Genomic DNA, 21,239 nt, shown 5'->3' on the forward strand with positions numbered 1-21,239 from the left:
TCGTGGTACTTGTCTCAGGTGCAGGCTTTCTCCCATGAACAGCCAGTCAGCGTCATGGCGAAAACAAGAGATCTTCTCTTTGACGCCGGCAATGGCGGGTTGGGCTCGAACACGCCGCGTCTTAATTATCATGTCTCTCTCACCGTGCCCCTCGGTCCTGAGGGACAATTCTGTCGCCAAAAGATTTAGGGCGCTTGGATTACACTTGTACAACCTCGTCGCTCATCTCTTTCTTTGATTCATTCATCTAGAATGGTTGTCTGTGTACGCCTATGACTCTAGGGGTTGTTGCTCCTTTGTGACATTGGATTTAGGTAAGTCATTTGGGCGCTATGAATTGCTCTCATTATGTTTGCAATGCTCTTCCCTCATCTGCGATTGCAAAATAGACCAGGGGAATCCATGTCTAACTAGCGGAGTATTGACAGATAGTCGCAATATGCTACCATATCTCCTCCGACTCCTCTTCCTTGTCGTCTCGTCGTTGGTCCCATCGTGCCTTGCAATCGACGCCAATGAGCCACAGCCGACAGGAGCGGTGGTTTCGCCTGTCGACCGTGTTCTAGATTGCGCTGCAAACTGCACCAGAGAATTCATCCAGACGGATTATCCGAACAATGCGTGCTCCCAGGGCTTGGACATCGAGTGTCTATGCAGGACGAATACGAACAGTGGATACACTTTGGGAGAGGCTGCCTTGCGTTGTAGCCTTGCCTACTGCCCTTTGGAGGCGGTACTGAGATCGACGGTCTATAGCATCTGTGATTCAATCGCCGGAGCTCTACCACGGACGCATGCCACCATCACCGCCACCATAGTGACCACGCCATCTCCGACGAGCACGACAGCAGCCCAAACAGAGACAGCTGCTCCCACGGGTACCCTGAGCTCAACCCTAAGCACCAGCTCGACCATTTCCTCAGAATTTTCAGAATCCTCAAGGTCCTCAGAGTCAAAAACTACGCATGTATCCACCACTCTCACCTCTTTTGAGAGCCCTATATCAATCACTCGCACTGTCCAGCATCCCTCTAGTGCTACTACCAGTGACCAGGCATCAGATACCGGTGCAGCGTCCAAAAACAGCACTTTGAAACCGAGCGCGGTTATAGGGGTCTCCGTGGCCTCGGGAGTGTCGGGGTTCTTCATCATCGGTCTTATCATCTTTTGTTGCTGCCGAAAGGCTAGACGAAGGAATCAACAGGCCAAAGACAATAACTTCTTTGAGATCGGCGGTGCCATGTCAGAACCCCCGGACTTTTCCCTGCCACCGAAACGACCAACACCGGGGCCTAGTAATCCCTCGTCTCGTACAACAAACGAGGACTCGCGTCCCGCACGGTTGATGTCTCCCTTCGAGTACCGGAGCGAGAACCCGGCGGTTGTCGTTACTAAACCAGGTGACGACCACGCCAACCGCAATTCGAGAAGAATTAGCCCCAGTAAGATCGGATTTGCATTTTCTTCGAACTCTGAAAATGAGGCCTTGTCGAGCCAGTCCTCCCAGCGGACTATTTCCGATTTGCTGCCAGAGAAGCCTGTATATGACCTTTATCCCCAACCGCTGCGATGGAGCCAGCAGAAAACCCCCAGGCCTGCTAGTGGCGCGACATTGTTTGAAGAGGATGTTGTCAGGCCGAGGGGTGGTCCCGGTGCTCCCACTCCGTACATGAACTCTGCCTTGCTAGCTCGATACAACTCCTCCCGACAGCACAATCGAATTCCAATGGCAGGGTTGCCAGACAACCCTCGTGCGATGATGCATGGATTTGAAGGCAGGAACAACGGTTCTTTGACGCCGCGGAATCCTGATCCTCGGAAAAGGCCCATATATGCCCATCCTGGGGCTGGGGTCCACACGCCTCGTCATGCCGACATATATGATGCCCCGTCGTACAATGCTGAACGGGATCGCTCCACGCATCATGACAATTATGTGGACAACTATTGGCAGCAACCCGATCTAGGATATATGGGTGGTGCGGGAATGCCGTCGCCTCGGATTACGGCGCGTCGGTCACTGCGTAGTCCGCAGCCCAGCAACACCGCAGCTGGCAAATCAAGCGGCGAGTTCGAGACGATTAACATCAACGAAAATACAGGAAGTCGCCGAGCCTCCCGTCACTCGGGGACTTTCAGAACCCTTTCCCCTCTCAAAGAAGTCCGAACGCCCACCAATATACCCCCCCAGCGTGACTATTTCCGCGATGACGCACCTGTCAATGATCCCGGGAGACGACCTCCCTCTACGGCTGCCGGCCCAGCCTCTGAGGTCGTGTCTCGGCCCCGAGTTGTGCGACAGGACGATATCAAAAGGGTTCAGATTCGTCGAGGCAAGCCGCAGCCTGCCGGACAGGCTGCTCCGTACGGCCCGGAAGACTACTGGGACGGATACGACCGCGATCTGTTTCCCGACCTCAACCCTCACGCTCTAGTCAGTGATTCTAGATATCCGGTCGAGATGATGGGTCGGATGCCGAAGAAAAGAGCCGTGCCAACCGAACGCAACTTGACACCGTCCCGACATGGCACCGATCTGATACTCCGCGTGGATTGAGAGCCAGGCAGGTCTCTCGCCTTTCTGCTTGGGGCAGGTCGGGCGACATTTCCTCTTCTTTTGTAATATATTAATCTGGGACCGTGTGCGTCCGACGCATGGCACGCGCTTCTGTGTATATTTATTTTATTTACCCCTCAACCTGTTTCCCATATACCCAATAGTTATTTGTACTTCTAGAATATTAGTCAACGAGCCGCGATAATTCGCCGGAACCAGACCACCCCGTCGTTCAATTCTGACTCCAGCGTTGACTATTATTCCATGTGGCCCGAGCAAAAGTTTGACATGACGTCCCGAGTCGGCAACAGCCTTCGTGATGGCAGAGGTTAACGCTGGTTCCGACAGGTGAACAGCCCCAATATCACATGCCTCGACGACGGTGGCTGCAGCACTGGAAAGGTTACACTGCGTCCACCCCTCCTTCTTCGCCAGGCCTGCATGGGGGTCCAGATGCGGCATTTAACGACCGATCCTGGTTGGCCTCAGATTCATCTAGCGGCTGAGGATGGTTTGCTAGCCTCTTGAGATTCCGAGATAGCAGGGTGAGTGTGAGTTAGGGCTGGGCGCCTCAGGACGGGGATTGGATGTTCCTGGACGTGCCTGCGCCTTTGCGAAACCGGGATGGCTGCCTGAGGTGGCCGAGAGGCGGATGACTAAGGCGGGCCGTGCAGATGACGTCACGGTGGCTGCCGTCGCCCACCGTCCTTCGATCTCATTCCATTTCCTTGCATTTCATCGGATGTGATCTGCCTCACTCGTCGGGCCGGTGGATGCCTCTTGGGAGAGAAAGTGATATCAGTCAAGGGCTCAATCCATGCATTTTAAATGCCAGATGCCTGAATTTAATTCCATTGGTTTCAATTGTGGGCCCCTCCTCGGTCTCCTCCCCCAAGTCCATCCACTACTGCGTCCGCGCTGCACGTCACTCCCCACCCTTCGAAATCAAGACGAATATCATTGTTGTCGACTTGGTCAGCGCCTTGACCATGGGTGAGGAGTGAGGACGAATCACCGCGCCTGCCTCGTCATTTCTATGCCCCAGGATGAAGACGACGTTGCCTTTGCATGGCGCGAAGAGGAACGGCGGCAAACCTTCTGTCTGGTGGAGTCATTCGAGAGTCCTATGGCAACTCTTCTCCAAACACGGTTGATGACGGAGCCACGGGCTAACATCATCCATGGGCAGGGTGGTTTCTCGTTTCGCTGCGCCCTGCCTCGACCCTCCCTGTTCCAGCATCGTATATTAATGGGCCTCCAAACCCACATTGAATCTTTCCCCCAGTCTCCACTCTACATTGATCATCATTCATCTCTCTCTTCTGCATCGATTACCTCATAGCTGGTTAGACTTGCTTCTCAGAATAGACTCTCCTGCGTGGACAATCCCTTGCTACCTGCCGTTCTACTGCACATCGTGTTAATCTTTCCTGCCTCGATTGGGTCGATTCTTCTAAATTTTTCAAGAGGTTTTCATTCATTTTTCATCGTTTTTCTTTTTCTCTAGATACTCCAAGTCCCCTGTTTCTTGGGTTCCTTTTGGACCCATATTTTTCTTCTCATATTCCTTTTTTTTTGGAGACACGATCATCCGTCACCGTTTCCCGTCCCTGCCCGGTTATCTTTTTTTGGGTCCTCTGCTGGGTCCTGCTCCACTTTTTTATATCATCTAAGCCACTATACGTCACATTCGGACTACCAAGAATACCAGAGCAAAGATGACCACTGCCGACGGTCTCGGAACCCGAGTTGGCCGGTTGTCCAGCCTGGACGCGAGTCGGGCCGACCTTTATGGCGGTCCCAGTGTTGTCCTTCCTCCTAAACATCTTATGGCCACAAGTGCTCACGACACCGCGATGGAGATGGAAATGGCAAAACAACACCTGGAAGACGAGACTTCCTCTGAAGATGGATCGCCTCGTGTGGCTTCGCCCACCTCTAAAGCTGCACAGACTACCACTGACGACTTTGCGTTGGCCTTCGATATCGACGGTGTCCTAATAAAAGGTGGCAATCCAATTCCTGCGGCCGTTGACGCCTTGAGATACATCAATGGGGATAACCCCTACGGCATTCAGATGTAAGATCCTTTCTTTTCCACTATTTGTACCTTAAAACCTTCGAGTTGCCTTTCTGACGTTTGTTTGTTTAACCAGTCCGTACATTTTTGTGACGAACGGCGGGGGCAAGTCGGAGGAGGAACGGTGCTTAGACCTCAGTCGGCAATTGGAACTGGAAGTCTCTCCTGGCCAGTTTATCTGTGGCCACACGCCGATGCGCGACATGGCCGAGCGATACAACACCGTTCTAGTCGTGGGTGGCGTGGGTGAGAAATGCCGAGTGGTTGCCGAAATGTACGGCTTCAAGGACGTTATCACCCCCGGAGATATCATCAAAACGCGCCAGGATACCACGCCCTTCCGAAGCCTGACAGACGATGAGTTCGAGAACTCTCGCGTGCGAGATCTCAACAACACCAAGATCGACGCTATCTTCGTCTTCGCCGATAGCCGGGATTGGGCTGGAGACCAGCAAATCATCCTGGACGTCCTGATGTCGAAGGAGGGACATCTGGGCACCCGTTCCGAGACCTTCAACGAGGGACCGCCCTTGTTTTTCTCCCACAACGACGTCGTATGGGCCACCTCCCATGAACACTCCCGTATCGGCATGGGCGCACTTCGCGCCTCGCTGGAGGCACTCTACAAAGCCGTCACCGGGAAAGAACTGTCGACCATTGCCTTCGGAAAGCCCCAACTAGGCACGTATCAATTCGCCACCCGACTCCTTCGCCAGTGGCGCAAGGACACGCATGGCATCAACAAACCCCCGCGCACCGTCTACTTTGTCGGAGACACTCCGGAGTCCGACGTTCGAGGGACCAACGAGTTTGACAAAATCAGTGACACCGAATGGTTTTCGATTCTCGTCAAGACCGGCGTCTACCAGGACGGCATGATTCCTCGCTATCCACCCAAGAAGACATGTGAGAACGTCCTGGAAGCCGTCAAATTTGCCATGCAGCGTGAGATCTCCAAGGACATGAACGGCGTGGACTTCAAGGGGTCTAACACTGCGGGCATCCAAAATTGATCTACTCTGCCTTTGTGCGCATAAAGTCTTGCACATTCGCCACACCCTCTAGATCATCTAGATGTTTCCCTACCATCCGTTGACATATACCATACATATTATGAGATTTTGGCCTTTTCTTTCTGTCTATATATATATATATATATATCTATTTACACACTTATGATTCCCTATGATATAGCAATGTTATCTATTTTCTCATGGATTGGTTTTCTATTTGCCTCTGCTCTTGACTTTCGGTGAATGGCCCATTGGACATTCGATTTATACAGATCACCGCCCAATACACTCCTATACAAGACTGTTACTTGCAAACCTTGGCATCAATATTCACCAGCTCATACCTATGCTAGAATGCAGACAATTGTCCACAATAGATATGCACACATTCCAACACAGATGTCTACTGAGTTCTCATGACTCCATCTCACGTCACCATCTTCCTCCATCTGTCCGTAGCACCTATAGTATTCTTCGTATGGAAAACGTGATATACACACACATACCCCAAGTCACAGGGTCTCTAAAACAAGGCGGCCCGCGGGAAACGCAGACATAAAACATCCTGACGCCAAAGCGCAATCGCTCCATGACCAATGATATTCACCTCGGCTTCACAGCCTTGTTGGTATCTTAGCCTAGTAGCAACGTAGTTCAGTAAGTAGGGCGGGTGATGCTGGCCGGGAGGAACGAAATAGGCAATCCCGAGATCTGTTGACATTGGATGTACGAGTAAGGGAAGCGTGTTGTTATTCAGGCATACGTATGCATGGTAAGTCACTAATCGCATAGACACGGCAGTGTCAGATACAAGTGTGGGGATTCGGTGGTTTCGATTGCAAATGCCGAGGTATTCTATCTGTCTATCGATCTGTCTGTCTGTCTGTCTGTCTAACTATCTATCTACGCATACTGCGTATGTGTCTATCTGGTTGGCTTTCTCCCCCGCGCGCCAAGAAGCTGGGGTAGGATCCGGTGTTCGTTAGGGGCGGGGCGGGAGGAGGGAGAGTATAGAATGGAACCAACCGGAGAAGGGGCTCATTCTTCGTGTATTGCACATGTCATGTTGCAGGTCCATGTGGGTGAGAGGGGGGAGGTGATGTGAGTCACTACTCAACTAGTCCAGTGAACTACTGCACCGCCGACTCGGATCGTCCTCTATGTATGATTCCCCACGGGGGATTTTCCACTCCCTTCCTCCCCCCCGCATTCATGCGAATTGATTATTTTTACCCGTTCGGGAATACCGCGCGCATGACCCGTCAGATCAGATCTCGAACTCGGCATCGAGCCAATGCTTCATCACGACGGGAGCCTCGTCGAATCCCTTCTTGGGCACCCGTCGGATGATGGCGGCATGGCTGTGACGATGGTTGTGGATGTAGACCGGGTACTTGCGGAAACCCACGGCGTTGAGGGATTTGATGATGGACATCTGGAGGGGCGTGAGGGCGAGCGTGGGAAAGGTCTGAGATGCGCTGCGGTCCGGCGGACTACAGGTCTCTTCGCGGATGAGCACGCTCGATTTGCCCTCGTTGGCGGGGAAGCTTGTTGCGGATGTCCGCTTTCTGAGCTGGCTTGCCCCCGTGTGCTGGTCGGCGGCGGATAGGTACTCGGGATCCTGTCGGGCGGCGGCGCGTTCAAAGACCTCCTCGACGGCGCTCTGGGCGTCCTTGATCAGGAGGGGGATTCGGTAGTGTCCAAAGGAGGCTCCGCTTTGGCCTTCCTCGTGCAGCTGGATCCGCTGCCGACTGCGGGACGTCTGAATGATTGAGTTCACGAGGAAGATGGGCAGGGCAATGAGCATCAGGAGGGTGAAGAAGAGCCAAAGCGACAGGTCGGTGAACAGTTTCTTTGTCTGCTGCTGGATCCGTGATGACAAAGGGTGGCCATCTTCCTTCCTTCCGGGCAGTGCGAAATACACATCGGGGTCGACGACAACGGGCTCGTAGCCGGCGACATATTTGATGTGGGCACGCTCCAAGTCCTGCTGGAATGGATCGGACAGCGAGATGGCAGTGGTATAGAAGACGGTCGAGCGGTCGTTCACGACGTTCGCGTAGACACAGCGGCGTTTGAACTTGGCCAGCGCTCGCATGAAGACACTATCCGGGTCAGCGAGAAGGCTGAGAAGCGGTTTCCCAGAGTCCCGGAACGAATCGACCAAGAACAGTTGTCGCCCCGAGACGGAGATCGTGCGAGGACCCAGGTAGTTCCATAGGAAACTGCGGAGGCCCTTCACGGGGATTCGCACGCCGACATGCGGCGACACAAAGGTGGTGAAGTTCACGGGCTCCAGCTTCTCGAAGCATCCTCGCGCGTATAGAAGCCCCAACGCATATCTGGCCACAAGGCCCCCAAGCGAGTATCCGACGACGCTGAGCTTCCCGATCCGAGACCCCCGGGCCGCCAGGGAGTCCAGGGTTTCTTCGATCTCGAGCGCCAGGCGTTCGCCTCCGAGTTCGATGCCATCGTAGGTGTGGTTGCCGGCATTGCGCTGGGCGGCGAGGATATGGAAGGTGTCAGTCGGGTATCGTTCTCGCAACGACGTGGCTATGAAGTCCATGTGAGAAGGGTTCCCCCAGAGTCTGTCGCACGCATGACTGTCAGCAATATCATCGGGGGTGTGGTATGTTCTCCCTACCCATGGACCAGGACACACAGATGGCCTGCATCTGACGAGTGGCTCCCATCAGGATCCATGGTTTTCACCGAGAGGGGGGAGCGTACGCAGAAGTGAGATTCTACAGACCTGCTACTTGGTGCCTGAATTAGGCCGCGGAGTAAGATTGATGACTCATCCTAATCGCCATGCGCTCAACAAGATTCCCACAGGATTCAAGCCAAATCCCTCATCAGCTGCAGTTATCTGCGCTGCAATCAATTCGAAGATAATACCAAGAACCGGTTCGAACAACCCTCGGAGGTGCTCTGAGGTCAAATTGATTTGGTGCCTTCTTTTATCGTAAAATAACGGGTCCGCGCTGTCCTTGATGGAGCGATGCTTCAGGGGTATAAAGTAAACTTTTCCAGGTTCGCCAGAATACTCTGCCTTGACAATCTGAAACTCGGTCATTAGCTTCCCCTTTGGATCCAGGAATCTTGATGGCAGATCGTTGAGTGCATCGCCGAACTGGGTGCAGAGCAACTGGTGGAACCTGCTGTCTACAGCAACGCCACCACAATTGCCGCCTAGATAGGAATATCAGCACCTATCTCCTTTCTTTTTTTGTTTTTCGACATTGTATTGCATTGTATTGCGTACCTTGAGAGGACGCGAGCCTGTCAAAGAACAACCGAGGCTGTACACCCGATACGTGGTATGAAGCCATATCCTGACAATAATTAGTTCGGGACATACCAAATCAATCTCCAGGGAACTTACTACGGTTTCACCGCCGCAATCGCACACCAGAATTCCGTCATTCGTCTAAGTAGGGATCAGTCCTTGCGGTCAACTATACGTGCAGCTGCTTCGACGAACCCGGAACTCCGAGCCAAAATACTCAAAAACGGTATGAGCCGCGGCTTCTGGCTCTGATACCATACATAATCGATCGGTTTCTTTGGCCTGGAGCCCAGCATTGATGGCGATTTCCCGCATCAGATGCTTTGTTTCGTCGCGCCAGATGGCCGGCACTGTGAGCCAATACTCCAGGGGGGTATTGGCTAAATCAATAGCTTTTCTTTCGAGTTGTGCTCTGATGTGGCTATTAAGCTTTTCTAAAAAAGGCGGTTATCACGTCCTTTGCCTGCTTCCCTGGAGGTAGCTGCATGATTTGACGAGTGAAAATCTTCTGGGCTTCATTGGCAAACTCGCCTTGGCGGGCATTTTCATCGAGCAACAGCTTGATCCATGAGTACGTGGTCGGTCCATCCTGGACCTCAAATCCCCATGACATTTGAGAGAGGTCTTGCTCTCCGGAAACCGATATACAAGAGGGACTTTGTTTCCTGAATTGCCAGGCCACTGTGTGATTACCTTTGGTTCCTGACTGCCATCGAAGGCGGCCCAGGTAACGCCTGTGCAACCGTTGAGCTCGCATGGTTAACTCATGGGGGCTTTCTTACCTGTAGAAGTGCAGCCGTAGTCGATGGCTATAATGAGCTTGGTCTCCATGGTGTCTACTGGTCTTCAGCTGAGCACAGCAAAAAGAAGAAGTGATAGATGGAAATATCAAGATCGGCTCAGAGGTAAAGATGTTAAAAGGGATGGGGTTTTTTATATTCTGATGGTATGATCTAGGTCCTATTTATGACTGGGGTGAGACCTTGACACCAAAATTAATGTCTCGCGAAGCTACAGCGACCATCATTTCCCCTTCTCTTAGTTTTACCTTTTTATTTTTATTTTATCTTATTTTTTTTTTTTTTTTAAAAAAAAAAAAAAGGCAAAGGGAGGGGGGGAGGAGGAGGAAAGAGAAGCGCCTGCCGTTGGCTACAAACGATGCCAATCCGACTGCAGCCTTCAAACATCACCGCTCTTTCATCTCGTCTCTACTGCGTAGTTTCGGCTGTCGATCTGTTCATTGCAAAGAACCGGGAATGACAAATGCTCGCCTCATTCAGTTGTACATATTTTCGCAAAGGCCTGGAAACTGAACAAAGAAAAAAGGAGGAAGATAAAAAGCTAGCGACGCTCCTGCTCGCTTTTAAAATCTCACTTCTTCCAACCTTCGTATAGGCCATGGTATCCACCAGGAATAAAAGAAAGACCCAGGTAGGATGAGTCTATCTAGTACTCTCTCAACATGCTGACATGCATTCAGGAAAGCCTGCCAAGCTCTTCAGCGTCTGAAGAGGAAGGCCGGATCGAGGAGCCTGTCGCCCAAGACGAGAAAAGTACCTCCGAACCCAAACGTAAGCGACCGGTTTCCCCGGCTATGGAAAGGATACGCCAGCGAATTAAAAATAAATGGCTCCTGATCAGTGCTGGCTCTAGCCACTGGAACGAGGGTCGGGAGCCAACCGAAGAGACGTTTGAGCTCCTGCGCCTAAATGTGGGACAATGGGCTATGAGCCATGCAGCATCGGAAGCGTCGGGTCTAGACCATTTGTCAGAGGATCAGGAAAGTGCCATTATCAGCAGCCTGAACGATTTCTGTGTTCAAGAGAGCTGGGATACATTGGTGGCACGAGTCCCCGGAATCAGTGACGGGCTGGTAGCAGAGCCTTTCGTTATGGCAATGGTCTTTCAGGACCTACATAACAGAATAATCGAACGCCCATTCTGGTACCTTGATGGAAAGAGTGCCCGGGATGAAACTGGAGACGATACGTTCGGTGAGCGGTTGGAGTATCTGTATGGGAAGTTCTTGAAAAGTACACGCAATCTTTGAGTAGCCCGTTTCCAATACTTCTGCGCCGTGACTGACTTCTTCCAGCAAACCCAATCATGGCAGAGTATTGGATGAGAGAGACCGTCCGTCTATCGAACTCAATACACGTTGATCAAGCCCCGGATACAGCTTACGGGCGATACAATGAAGAGCGCCGCGATGCTGCCGCGGCACGGTTGGCCGACGATCTTCTAGCCAGCAAGCCAATACAATCCTTACTGAAAACGCCGGCCAATGACGACATCGAGAAAAAGCGGCGAGAAGCATTGATTGAAATTTATCGGAGAGCTGCAGCAGCTGCAGTCTTCAGTGATCAGTGCACTGGGCAAACGAAGTTTCTGAAGCTAGCCGATATTGCTCCAACCTACCATGCGAGCTCCAGCGAGTTGATATCATTGGAGTACCATGGTATGGAAAACGGGGACACCAGACTTGACGGGCATCGAATATTGTTGGTTGTCCGTCCAGGATTGCTTCGCAAATCGAATCAGGACTCTACTGAGTTCGAGACATGGCTCCCGGCCATTGTCATGATGAAGGATGATGAGATCAACCAATGCCTTTCCGATTGAGGATTTGTGGCTGGAGAGTCTTGAACTTGTGAATTGTCCTTTTTCCTTTTTCCTTTTTTCTTTTTTTTTTTTTTTTCTTTGACGTCACCTTTACTTGTTCTTTTCAGTTCAACCTCTAGGGTTTATTTGCAACATCTCAGCAGAAAAATAAGTTACTCTGGACTTCTTTTGTAATCATTGCTCAACAACGCCCGGTGTGCTCCGGCTGCTCCAGAAACACCGTGGCCCCATAGTAATCAAACCGCTATCGTCAGACGACTTCAGAACTGTTGAAACACGGAGACTGCTATGTGGGCGCCTTGTCTCTCCCCCACCTGCTTTGAAAATTCTACCTAGTCCTAGTTTTGGCGTGACCTCTGCCAATAGAGCAAACGCTGGCCCGTATTTGGGCTCTGAGAACTGGCTTGAGAGGACATCCGCACACGGACAAACCACGAATGGCTACCAGAGCGGCTCTCTGCAGGGTCTTGGAAACCCAACTTTGGATGGCACTTCGGCTTGCTACATGGTCGACAGCCACCTACGACCGTCAAGCCTGTTTTTGGCTTGCGCAAAGAGGGGTTATCCGGAGGTCGGGAGTATCTGATTCGTGCCCCCGGAGGGAGGACTTAGGGCTGGAGGGACGACGGCTCTGTTGCTGCCTGAGGAATATGGCAGGAAGAAGTTTGCACGGTTTGCACTGTTTGGCTCTTTTCGGCCAGTCTCGCGGCTGCTGCGGTCCAACCATTTTATTCTTCTTATTGTTATTCTTCTTTCTTCTCTTGTTTCGCGCGCTGGGTACCATCTTGGACAGCAGATTGCGCTGAGCTGAGCTGGCTGATGCCATTGGCATGACTACGTACTTCTCCGTGATTCCTTGACCTGGTGCATGCTATTGAGCCAGTTTTCGACTTGATTCTTATCCTTGAGAGAGCCGAAGCTGTTATCAAGGAACCCACTTTTCAATTCGATGGCCACCAACACAACCTCCCGCCCCTTCATCAATCCTGGCATATTTCGCTCATGTCTTGATTAACACGGCGTGTAGCTGGAGGCCTCAAGACGGGAAGCGATAATCGAATTCAATCTATCTTGGCTTGCCATATCCTACTGATCCATATATCCCCCTGTTCATATATACCTCACTTCTCCGTCATTATGTTTCCGCCGCTTGGGTTGTTCAAAGATATTCCTTGTCCTCAGGGCGAGCAGTGCTCCCTGCTGACCTGCATCTTCTCTCACCCATCCACCAACTCCACTGGTGATCAAAAGAATACGACTGCCCCGGAGGTCCACGCAACACACGATCCATCTATCCAGGACCCTCCGCCCCCCAAGAAGGCCAAATTACAAGTAGCGGCCGAACCCAGCAAGGGCGCTCTAGAGTCTCTGCCATCCTCATCTAGGAGTCAACCTACCAGCCAGGCGAGTTCATTGGCAAGCGCAGCGCGCAAGCCATCCCAAGCGACAGACCAAAAGCCGGTTCGGCTTCAAACCGTCACAAAGAAAGTCTCGCCGCCGCCGCCAAAGTCAGGATTGGCGTCAAATCCCCCAGATGGGCCTTCTGCTGAGAAGCCGAAAGCGGGCTTCCCACCGAGGCACGCTCCCCGGGAAAGCCTCAATCCTCGCATGCTCACAAAATCCCCTGCGTCTCATGGGGTTCGATTGGCAATTCTGACGAAGCTTCATGCCGCCATGTCTTCCTTGAACAACAACATGGCTAAGCAGAAAGAGGGCCCGGAGAAGTATCTGGTGCTGTCTCCCAACGAGTTGATCACGATGGCATTGGATGAAGAGGAAAGTGTGGCGAAGGACAACGCGAGTATATACTCGAATGTCATTAAACTTCGGATAGTGAAGCTGTCGAAGATGAACCAAGAGGACTGGGTCAAAGAGGTCAAGGCTCACCTGAACCAGCGGTATTACAAGATTCCGCCAAGCCGGTCAGAGCAGAAGCCCAAGACACTCACGACAGGGCTGAGCGTCCCCGAAGAAATCGCACTTGCGAAAAAGCTTGTCAAGCCTCTCGAAGGACTAGAGCAATTTGGCTACGTGACCAAGGCTCCTACAAATGAGGAAGTCGAGAATGCGAGAAAGGGTGTCATCGAATCGAAAGGCTGGGAGAAATGTGACCGGTGTGGCGGGCGATTCCAGGTGTTTCCCGGTCGGCGTGAGGACGGCTCTTTGACGACTGGAGGGACTTGTACATATCACTCTGGGAAACCCGTCTACCCACCGAGAAAGCCGACTGATCATATCACCGGGCCTAGAGAGGCCTACTTTTCCTGTTGCAACGAAACCTTAGGCACTTCTCCCGGCTGCACCAAAGGCCAAACTCATGTCTACAAGGTGTCGGAGACCAAAAGGCTTGCCTCCATTCTCCAATTCGAACGCACGCCTGCCCAGCCGGGGAAAGGGTCGCAGCCACCCGTGTGTTTCGATTGCGAGATGGGATATACAACGTTGGGGTTGGAGCTGATCCGGATGACCGCCGTCAGTTGGCCCGAAGGCAAGCCGCTCGTCGATGTTCTCGTCCGGCCAATGGGGGAAGTGCTGGACTTGAATTCACGCTTCTCCGGCGTCTTCCCCGAGCACTACACCGACGCAATCCCTTACGGGACCACGCCTCCCAAGACGGGCTCCTCTACGAGGGAGGACGGGGAGATCGAGCCGGCGCCCCTTCACGTGGTGGAGTCCCCGGCAGCAGCACGAGCCTTATTGTTCCAGTTGATCCAGCCCGATACGCCCCTGATTGGCCATGCCATCGATAACGACCTGAATGCGTGTCGCATCATCCACCCGGCAGTCATCGATACGGTTCTTCTCTACCCACATCCGCGGGGCTTGCCGATCCGGACGAGTCTCAAGGTCTTATGCAAGAGGCATCTTGACCGGGATATCCAGATGGGGGGAGATCGAGGCCATGATTCCAAAGAGGATGCGGTTGCCACGGGTGATCTGGTCCGGGTCAAAGCCGCGGAGACTTGGACACTACTCAAGTCCAAAGGATGGGTCCTCCAGGATGATCGCCTTGTTCCTCCACGGGGTACGCCAGATGATGCGGCAGGGGATATGAGACTTGGCCGAGGAGCCGGACAGAAAAGGACCAGTTCGGGTTAAGGAATTGTGACTATGTGACTACGTTCAGCCATTTCGATTCGGTTACAGGGTGCGCCGAGCGCCAGGACATACGCAGGTGCCGTACATTGCTACGAGCAAGATGATATCAAAATAATGAAGGCTCAATTCATGATCTACCATTCGTAACGTCATGGAGTAGAACTGACGACATGGAACAACCACTACCACGAAGAGCCCTGCTGAGAGCAAAAGAACACCACCTTTTCAGGCTGAGACATTCCCCCGCAAACCCCAACACGATGCTGCGTCGCAAGAGCAGTCGCCATGCCACCTAACCGAGCACATCCATATCCTGAAAAACCATGGACCAGGTCCGCGGTACCAACTCCCACTGATGAAGAAACTTGGTCCCGTCTTATGTTGGAAAAAGAACAACCCCCCAAGCGGTGCGAACACACCGGAACCCAGTCCAAAGCCAGAAACTTTTTGCGATTATTTTTTGTTCATGATCCCGTTGGCAGAAGGAATTTACTCCTCCTCCTCGTCGCCCTCCTCGTTGACGACGTTGTAGAAGCGGAGCTCGTAGACACCCTTGGAGGTGGAGACGACGCGGAGCCAGTCACGGAGCTGCTGCTTCTTGAGGTACTTCTTGGTCCTGTTGGGAGGATGGGTGTTAGCAACTATTCCGGCATATATTTCGGAGAAACGAGAGTCGCGGAGCCGGGGAGTGAGACGTACAAGTACTTGAGGTAGCGACCGGAGAAGGGGATGTGGGCAACGACTTCGATCTTGCCCTCGCCGGACTGGGAGATGACGATCTTGTCGCCGAGGTTGCCGACGCGGCCCTCAACCTTGATGCGGTCGTGCAGGAACTTCTCGAAAGCGGAGAGGTCGAAGATCTTGTCGTTCACGGGCTGAGAAGCGTTGATGGTGAACTAGAAGCGAATGTATTAGTATCGACTACCTCGGACTAGAGGCTGGAGGAAATGCGATATTCTGACGTACCTTCTTGGTGACCTTCTGGGCCTTGCGACCACGAGCCTATTCACCGGGGAAAACAACATCGATTAGCCTACTGTTCCATACCAGGTCGAAATCCCCGAGAGGTGCAGGAAACAATGATTACACACACGGCGGTGTCATCATGGATCGCACAGGCCTCTCAAGGGGGAACAGCAAAGCAGTTTGCGGATTGGAAACATACAGAAACAGCGGGAGCCATTGTGACTGGAATGGGAGGTTTGAGGGGGAGTGGGGGATAGGGAGTTGTCGCAAAGAAGTGAGTATCCTGCGCTTGGAGAAAAAAACTGAAGCGAAAAGGGCCGAGTGGGATTAGCGATAACGCCTGGAGCCCGCCGGGGCTTAGTCAGTGGAGCGACCTTCTCTCTCCCGTGCGAGTCGCTATGCCCATCCGGGTAAGCCATTAGGGCTGCACCCCGCCAGCCAATCGCAGCGGGAGGCGGCCCTCGCTTGAGGCGCTGCGAAGAGGACGCTAGTGGCTAGCGTCGCACGGGCCATCCTCCCGTCGACATAAATACCGCCCGCCGCCCGCCTCCATTTACTCTTTTTTCTTTTCTTCTCCAGCTCTCTTTGCCTTTTGGCTTAGATCAAGTGTAGTATCTGTTCTTTTCAGTTTAATCTCTGAAAGTGTTCTAAGGAACACAACATTGATTATTCTCATTTTTGGATCTCGTGGCTGGGCCTCTGTGCTTGCGCATGCTTGGCCACACAGTGTCATCGGGCTTACACTACCCCCGATCGACGCGAACCTCTTTTTTCATCAAGATGGTCGGTATATCCGGCTGGTTGGAGAAGAAAGTAGCTAGACATGTCGAGTGAATGATTGCCTGTAGAATTGACATCGACCATAGACATGCTTCTTGTCTTACTGTACACTCGCAGATAGCAGACTTTTCACCTTTCAGTTGAAGTCGCATACTTTTGCTGCAGTCAATTGACCAATCCCCTCACGTGAGATAAAGACGCTCACCTGTGCAAGCAAGCCCCATCACTTCCATCCTGACCACTACAACCTTCTCCATCCCATCCCATCTTTCCCCGTAAGCCGTCGCCATGGGTTCCGTCGTCCTGCCCCATCTTCATACCGCATGGCATGTGGACCAGGCCATCCTCAGCGAGGAGGATCGTCTCGTGGTACGTCTTCAAGCTCTTGCTCCACGAGCCAGCGAGATAGCTAATATGGATGGAGTCCCATAGGTGATTCGATTCGGTCGAGACCACGACGTCGACTGTAAGATCATGCCTCCCTGACTGACAATCTCACCCTTCGAATCTAACCACGCGATGCAGGTATGCGCCAAGATGAAGTGCTCTTCAAGATCGCCGAGCGAGTCAAGAGTAAGTCTTGCGATGCGTTGCGCTTCTTTCTACTTCCCCGTTCGACGCAGACCAGGTGCCTGGGAGGAACCATATAACTCACACGATGCCGCGCAGATTTCGCCGTGATCTACCTCTGCGACATCGACGAGGTGCCCGAATTCAACACCATGTACGAACTGTTCGACCCGATGACGATCATGTTCTTCTACAGGTGGGTGTCTACCACTTCCTTTCCTTTGCTCTGTCTGCTTTACTGCGCGAGAACAAGCTAACCCTCGATCCAGAAACAAACACATGATGTGTGATTTCGGAACCGGAAACAACAATAAATTGAACTGGGTTCTCGAAGACAAGCAGGAGCTGATCGATATCATCGAGACGATCTACAAAGGTGCCAAGAAGGGACGTGGTCTGGTGGTTAGTCCAAAGGGTGAGTATTGATCTCTTTGGTTTTTGGTTGAGGGGGTTCAGAGGACAGTGCTAATCGAGGCGTAGATTATTCGACGAGATATCGCTACTGAGATGGTGGGTGTGGTTGTGGTGGTGATTTGACGCCTGGTATGAATTATGAGGATGAAAAGGCCAAGAACTGGCTTCGTGAGCTCTTCTTCTGGTCTTGCATGGGGAGTATTGGCTATAAAACGAAATGATAAAAAAACAGCAAATTTCTTATCAACTGGATATCAATAATCTCTCTACTCCGTAAATTTCAAATCTGGCGATATTTATACGACGTTATCCCTTATGCAACCATTGAAAAATCTAATCAAAAAAAAAATGTTTAAAACTGAAACGAAGCGCAAAGAATTCCCCAAGCAATCAAACTCCCTTCAAAATTCTCTGGATTCTCCATGGTGGCAGCAAACCTCTATCAAACGCGATGCCCAAGGCAGAACATCCACGCCCCGCAATTCAATTTTCTTCACCTTCCTGACGTAACTTCGCCGTCCTACCTCGCGACTCACCGCATCCACCTCCAACCAGACTCCGGAGTAGATTTATCTCAAGGCAAAGGCCACCGACGGGATCAAGATGATCGACCACGCCATTTTCGAAGACCTCCAGACCAAGATCGACGAGGAGGCGGCAGTCCGCGATGTAAGTCGGCGGGAGTTCGGCGCCAAGAAATCGGAGAAAGCGAGCGGTCGTTGACGCGGGATTGTTTCTCCATCATCTAGGAGCTTCATGAGATCGTTCAGACGTTAGCTAGGAAGGGTATGTTTTCACTTTCTTTCTGGCTGGGGATTAGGCTTTCCTACCCCGGCACTTTTTTTCATTTGTTTGAAATGTTGGGCTGTCGCGGTTCTAACCATCGATTAATAGGCCGATCTACGCAGGCGATTCTGTCTAGGGCGCATTCCACGCCTGCTGAGCAGTGTTAGATTCTCCCTGTCCCTGTATTTCTTTTCTGGGTTTCTTTCTCTACGAGGCTCTGTTGTTGTTGGTTGAATGTTGCACGCTAAGTTTACATGCTCGACCGATCAGTGAAACCCGTCCTCGACGACGCAACTAGGGAGATCCTCGCTCAGCGCGATGAAGTCACCCGGCTGAAGAGCGTCGCTGACAAACATCCCTTTTACAAGTACAATGGGCTGTGGACTCGTGAGCTCCAGAACCTGGTTAGTTAAACTCAGCCCGCTCCTGTCTACCTTTCCTCTCTCCCTATCTTGGACGAGGGATGGAGTGACGAGTGACAAACGGAAACTAATGTTAGCTAGGTCTCGTCGATCGAGCTCTGCGCCTGGCTCGGTGGCTTCGAGGAGTTCAAGAGCTCCAGCTCGGCTTCGTTCTTGACTATTGAGGAAGTCGGCAAATTTCTGGACGGTATGGTTTGCTCGCGAGAGCGGTGCCTCGTGCATTTTGGTTGGGGATGTGGACTGATGACTTTATAGTTCCCGTGAACCTCAAGGAGCAGGATGCGTTCCATCTGACGATCGAGGAGTATCTGCTTGCGTTGATTTCGATGGTTGAGGAGCTGGTCGGTTTTCCGTTTCTCGCTTTCTCTTTTTGTTTCTGTCCGATTGTTTTCGCGTTTCTAACCAAAGCTGTTACTTTAGTCCCGCTTGGCTGTCAACTCTGTCACTCTGGGAGATTATACCCGTCCGTTGCAGATCGGCAACTTCATCAAGGACCTGTTTGCTGGGTTCCAGCTGCTGAATCTGAAGAATGATATTCTGCGCAAGAGGAGCGACGGGATCAAGTATAGCGTAAGTTTGCTGCGATGGATTCTTCCGGAACAGAGTAGGATAAAGCGAGGTACTGACGTTTTGTCTACAGGTCAAAAAGGTGGAAGACGTGGTGTACGATCTGTCGTTGCGCAATTTGATTCCCAAGGGCGGTGCTGCGGCTTAATTGGGCAATCTTAAACTTACGTTCTACGAGTCATATCATGTAAAGACATTAATGTTCTCGATGAGCATGTACCAATCACAGCATAATAGACAATCTCGCCCTCAGTCACATATTATACATAAATGCAAATAAATATCAGAAGATTTGCAATGTAAACAAACCCCACAAACCATATAACGCATCCCTCAATCCAAAAATCTAAGACAACTTCGCCTGCTCACCAGCACCCGCCGATGCCAGAGTGCCCTCCTTCTTCGCCTTCTCGATCTCCTTCACAATGGTATCTTCCAGGCTCTCAGGCTTCGTGAGACTCGCCCACCGGCCCACAACCTTGCCATCGGCCGAGATGAGGAACTTCTCGAAGTTCCACTTGACGCGCTTCAGGCCCAGCACGCCGGGCTGCTGCTCCTTCATCCAGGTCCACACGGGGGCGGCGCTGTCGCCGTTGACGTCCAGCTTGCCCAGCACGGGGAAGGTGACGCCGTAGTTGAGCTGGCAGAAGGACTGGATGTCGTCGTTGGAGCCGGGGTCCTGGCCGCCGAACTGGTTGCAGGGGAAGCCAATGATGAGGAAGTCGTCGGGGTATTTGCCCTTGAGGTTCTGGTAGAGGGCCTCGAGGCCTTGGAATTGCGGCGTGAAGCCGCATTTCGAGGCTGTGTTCACGACCAGTACGACTTTGCCCTTGAGGCTGGTGAGGGGGTAGGGGGATCCCTTCTCTGTTGGGGAGATGAGTGGTTAGAGTGTTTTTGTCTTTTTGTTTATTGTAGAATGGGGGATAGCGAGGGGGGTGGTAAGGGAGAAGACGTACTATCCACCGGCTCGAAGTCGTAGAAGCTAGTCGCAGAAGACATGGTGGGCGTAGTATGGATGGATCTGAAGAAAATCGGAGAGGCGGCTCGAAGAACGGATGTATGTTTCGTTATCGTAGAATACACAGGTGAAGCAAGTCTGCGGGAGGCGAAGGCAGGCAATATAAACATACTCTGACGAGCAGAAAGCGGACCGAGGCAGCGTCGTGGCGGGATTTAAAAGAGACGAAGGAATGGAGGGACGAGATTGCAAAGGCGGCCGGCGATGTCATCATGTGCGGGGAGATTGCCCGATTCGGCAGCCCAGAAACGTCGCCCGTTGGGTTTTATGCAGCGTTTGTCAGCAGTGCATTTGCACAGGGGCCTCCTGGCAGAATTATCCTTCTCCGTCCCTCCGTGCAATCAACGGAATTCCAAATACTCGTGTCCACCTGCTGTCCGCCCACTAGTGCTTGGTAATACGCTGGGCCTGGGCGGTACGCCCTCGAGGATCGTCTGCAGGGTCGCTTTGACTAGTTTTGGCAGGGCGATTATGGAGACAGGTGGCTGGCCTGATTGCTTATGCAGCAGAGCTTGTCTAGATCGCGCGCTATCCATGGTTGCGGCGAGGCCGGGCCCGTTATTCTTCAACCGCTGACGCCGACTGTGGCTCAGTTTCAGTCTCTCGATTCATGAGAGATCAGTTGATGTTTGGCCCGGTATGATTTGGAATTCGGGACTCGGAATAGAGGCTTTCCGGTGAGGTTAGCTATCGGAGCTTCGGGATCAATAAGGTAGAATATATTTTGCTGGCAAAATACATACTATCCGGTTTTGATGATCTGACTAGTTGTGTTCTTTTCCCGTTGTAGGTTTTGCGGGGTGAACATTCCCAGGTTGAAAACGTGTATTATATATTTAGTGGGCTGCGAGAGGACCATGTCACCATAACATAAAACCACAGTCGGAAAAGGTCTGATATCTCGACCCTATATAAGAGGTCATACTATAGCCTGGATGCTTTATCCTGCAGAGGCTGTTTAGCTAGGACTTCCAACTTTTGATGTCTATGGTCTATACAATTATGGAGACATATTAACTACCACAGTTTCAACAGCACAGCACGATAAGCCCGAAC

The 21,239-nt window shown here is 52.0% G+C and overlaps 9 protein-coding genes across 9 annotated transcripts; 6 read left to right on the top strand and 3 right to left on the bottom strand.

Moving 5' to 3' along the window:
- Window positions 1-439: 439 nt before the first annotated feature.
- Window positions 440-2,557, top strand: P170DRAFT_349521 (uncharacterized protein; the record flags this gene model as incomplete). The annotated part of the gene is made up of 1 exon (XM_024843742.1): window positions 440-2,557. The coding sequence occupies one exon, from the start codon at window positions 440-442 to the stop codon at window positions 2,555-2,557; it is 2,118 nt and encodes a 705-aa protein (XP_024708450.1).
- A 1,718-nt stretch (window positions 2,558-4,275) lies between these two features.
- P170DRAFT_423921 (phosphatidyl synthase) lies at window positions 4,276-5,650 on the top strand (the record flags this gene model as incomplete). The annotated part of the gene is made up of 2 exons (XM_024847537.1): window positions 4,276-4,637; window positions 4,714-5,650. The coding sequence occupies 2 exons, from the start codon at window positions 4,276-4,278 to the stop codon at window positions 5,648-5,650; spliced, it is 1,299 nt and encodes a 432-aa protein (XP_024708451.1).
- Window positions 5,651-6,467: 817 nt separating this feature from the next.
- Window positions 6,468-8,366, bottom strand: P170DRAFT_434871 (lipase ROG1 family protein). Its single transcript, XM_024848819.1, has one exon. The coding sequence runs from the start codon at window positions 8,214-8,216 to the stop codon at window positions 6,918-6,920; it is 1,299 nt and encodes a 432-aa protein (XP_024708452.1). The 5' UTR covers window positions 8,217-8,366; the 3' UTR covers window positions 6,468-6,917.
- A 2,035-nt stretch (window positions 8,367-10,401) lies between these two features.
- P170DRAFT_473028 (uncharacterized protein) lies at window positions 10,402-11,561 on the top strand (the record flags this gene model as incomplete). The annotated part of the gene is made up of 2 exons (XM_024853002.1): window positions 10,402-10,972; window positions 11,035-11,561. 2 exons carry the CDS (start codon window positions 10,402-10,404, stop codon window positions 11,559-11,561), a joined length of 1,098 nt encoding a protein of 365 aa, XP_024708453.1.
- A 775-nt stretch (window positions 11,562-12,336) lies between these two features.
- On the top strand, window positions 12,337-14,660 carry rex3 (putative RNA exonuclease Rex3; the record flags this gene model as incomplete). Its single annotated transcript, XM_024851419.1, has 3 exons — window positions 12,337-14,408; window positions 14,445-14,507; window positions 14,541-14,660. Exons 1-3 carry the CDS (start codon window positions 12,699-12,701, stop codon window positions 14,658-14,660), a joined length of 1,893 nt encoding a protein of 630 aa, XP_024708454.1. The 5' UTR covers window positions 12,337-12,698.
- A 489-nt stretch (window positions 14,661-15,149) lies between these two features.
- On the bottom strand, window positions 15,150-15,659 carry P170DRAFT_351101 (60S ribosomal protein eL22; the record flags this gene model as incomplete). The annotated part of the gene is made up of 3 exons (XM_024843841.1): window positions 15,150-15,269; window positions 15,329-15,556; window positions 15,627-15,659. Coding segments are annotated over 3 exons (381 nt in total), but the record flags the coding sequence as incomplete, so codon positions are not given.
- Window positions 15,660-16,503: 844 nt separating this feature from the next.
- Window positions 16,504-17,620, top strand: P170DRAFT_454311 (DIM1 family thioredoxin-like protein). Its single transcript, XM_024851420.1, has 6 exons — window positions 16,504-16,775; window positions 16,839-16,872; window positions 16,932-16,979; window positions 17,076-17,172; window positions 17,246-17,391; window positions 17,457-17,620. The coding sequence occupies exons 1-6, from the start codon at window positions 16,695-16,697 to the stop codon at window positions 17,480-17,482; spliced, it is 432 nt and encodes a 143-aa protein (XP_024708456.1). The 5' UTR covers window positions 16,504-16,694; the 3' UTR covers window positions 17,483-17,620.
- A 280-nt stretch (window positions 17,621-17,900) lies between these two features.
- Window positions 17,901-19,418, top strand: P170DRAFT_434875 (translin). Its single transcript, XM_024848820.1, has 8 exons — window positions 17,901-18,059; window positions 18,140-18,176; window positions 18,285-18,338; window positions 18,447-18,580; window positions 18,680-18,785; window positions 18,854-18,939; window positions 19,019-19,168; window positions 19,239-19,418. Exons 1-8 carry the CDS (start codon window positions 17,994-17,996, stop codon window positions 19,311-19,313), a joined length of 708 nt encoding a protein of 235 aa, XP_024708457.1. The 5' UTR covers window positions 17,901-17,993; the 3' UTR covers window positions 19,314-19,418.
- Window positions 19,419-19,511: 93 nt separating this feature from the next.
- Window positions 19,512-20,164, bottom strand: P170DRAFT_444970 (glutathione peroxidase; the record flags this gene model as incomplete). The annotated part of the gene is made up of 2 exons (XM_024850669.1): window positions 19,512-20,029; window positions 20,122-20,164. The coding sequence occupies 2 exons, from the start codon at window positions 20,162-20,164 to the stop codon at window positions 19,512-19,514; spliced, it is 561 nt and encodes a 186-aa protein (XP_024708458.1).
- Window positions 20,165-21,239: the final 1,075 nt, after the last annotated feature.

This window comes from Aspergillus steynii (genome assembly GCF_002849105.1).
Source record: "Aspergillus steynii IBT 23096 chromosome Unknown P170scaffold_2, whole genome shotgun sequence".
In the NCBI taxonomy this organism is placed as follows: domain Eukaryota; kingdom Fungi; phylum Ascomycota; class Eurotiomycetes; order Eurotiales; family Aspergillaceae; genus Aspergillus; species Aspergillus steynii.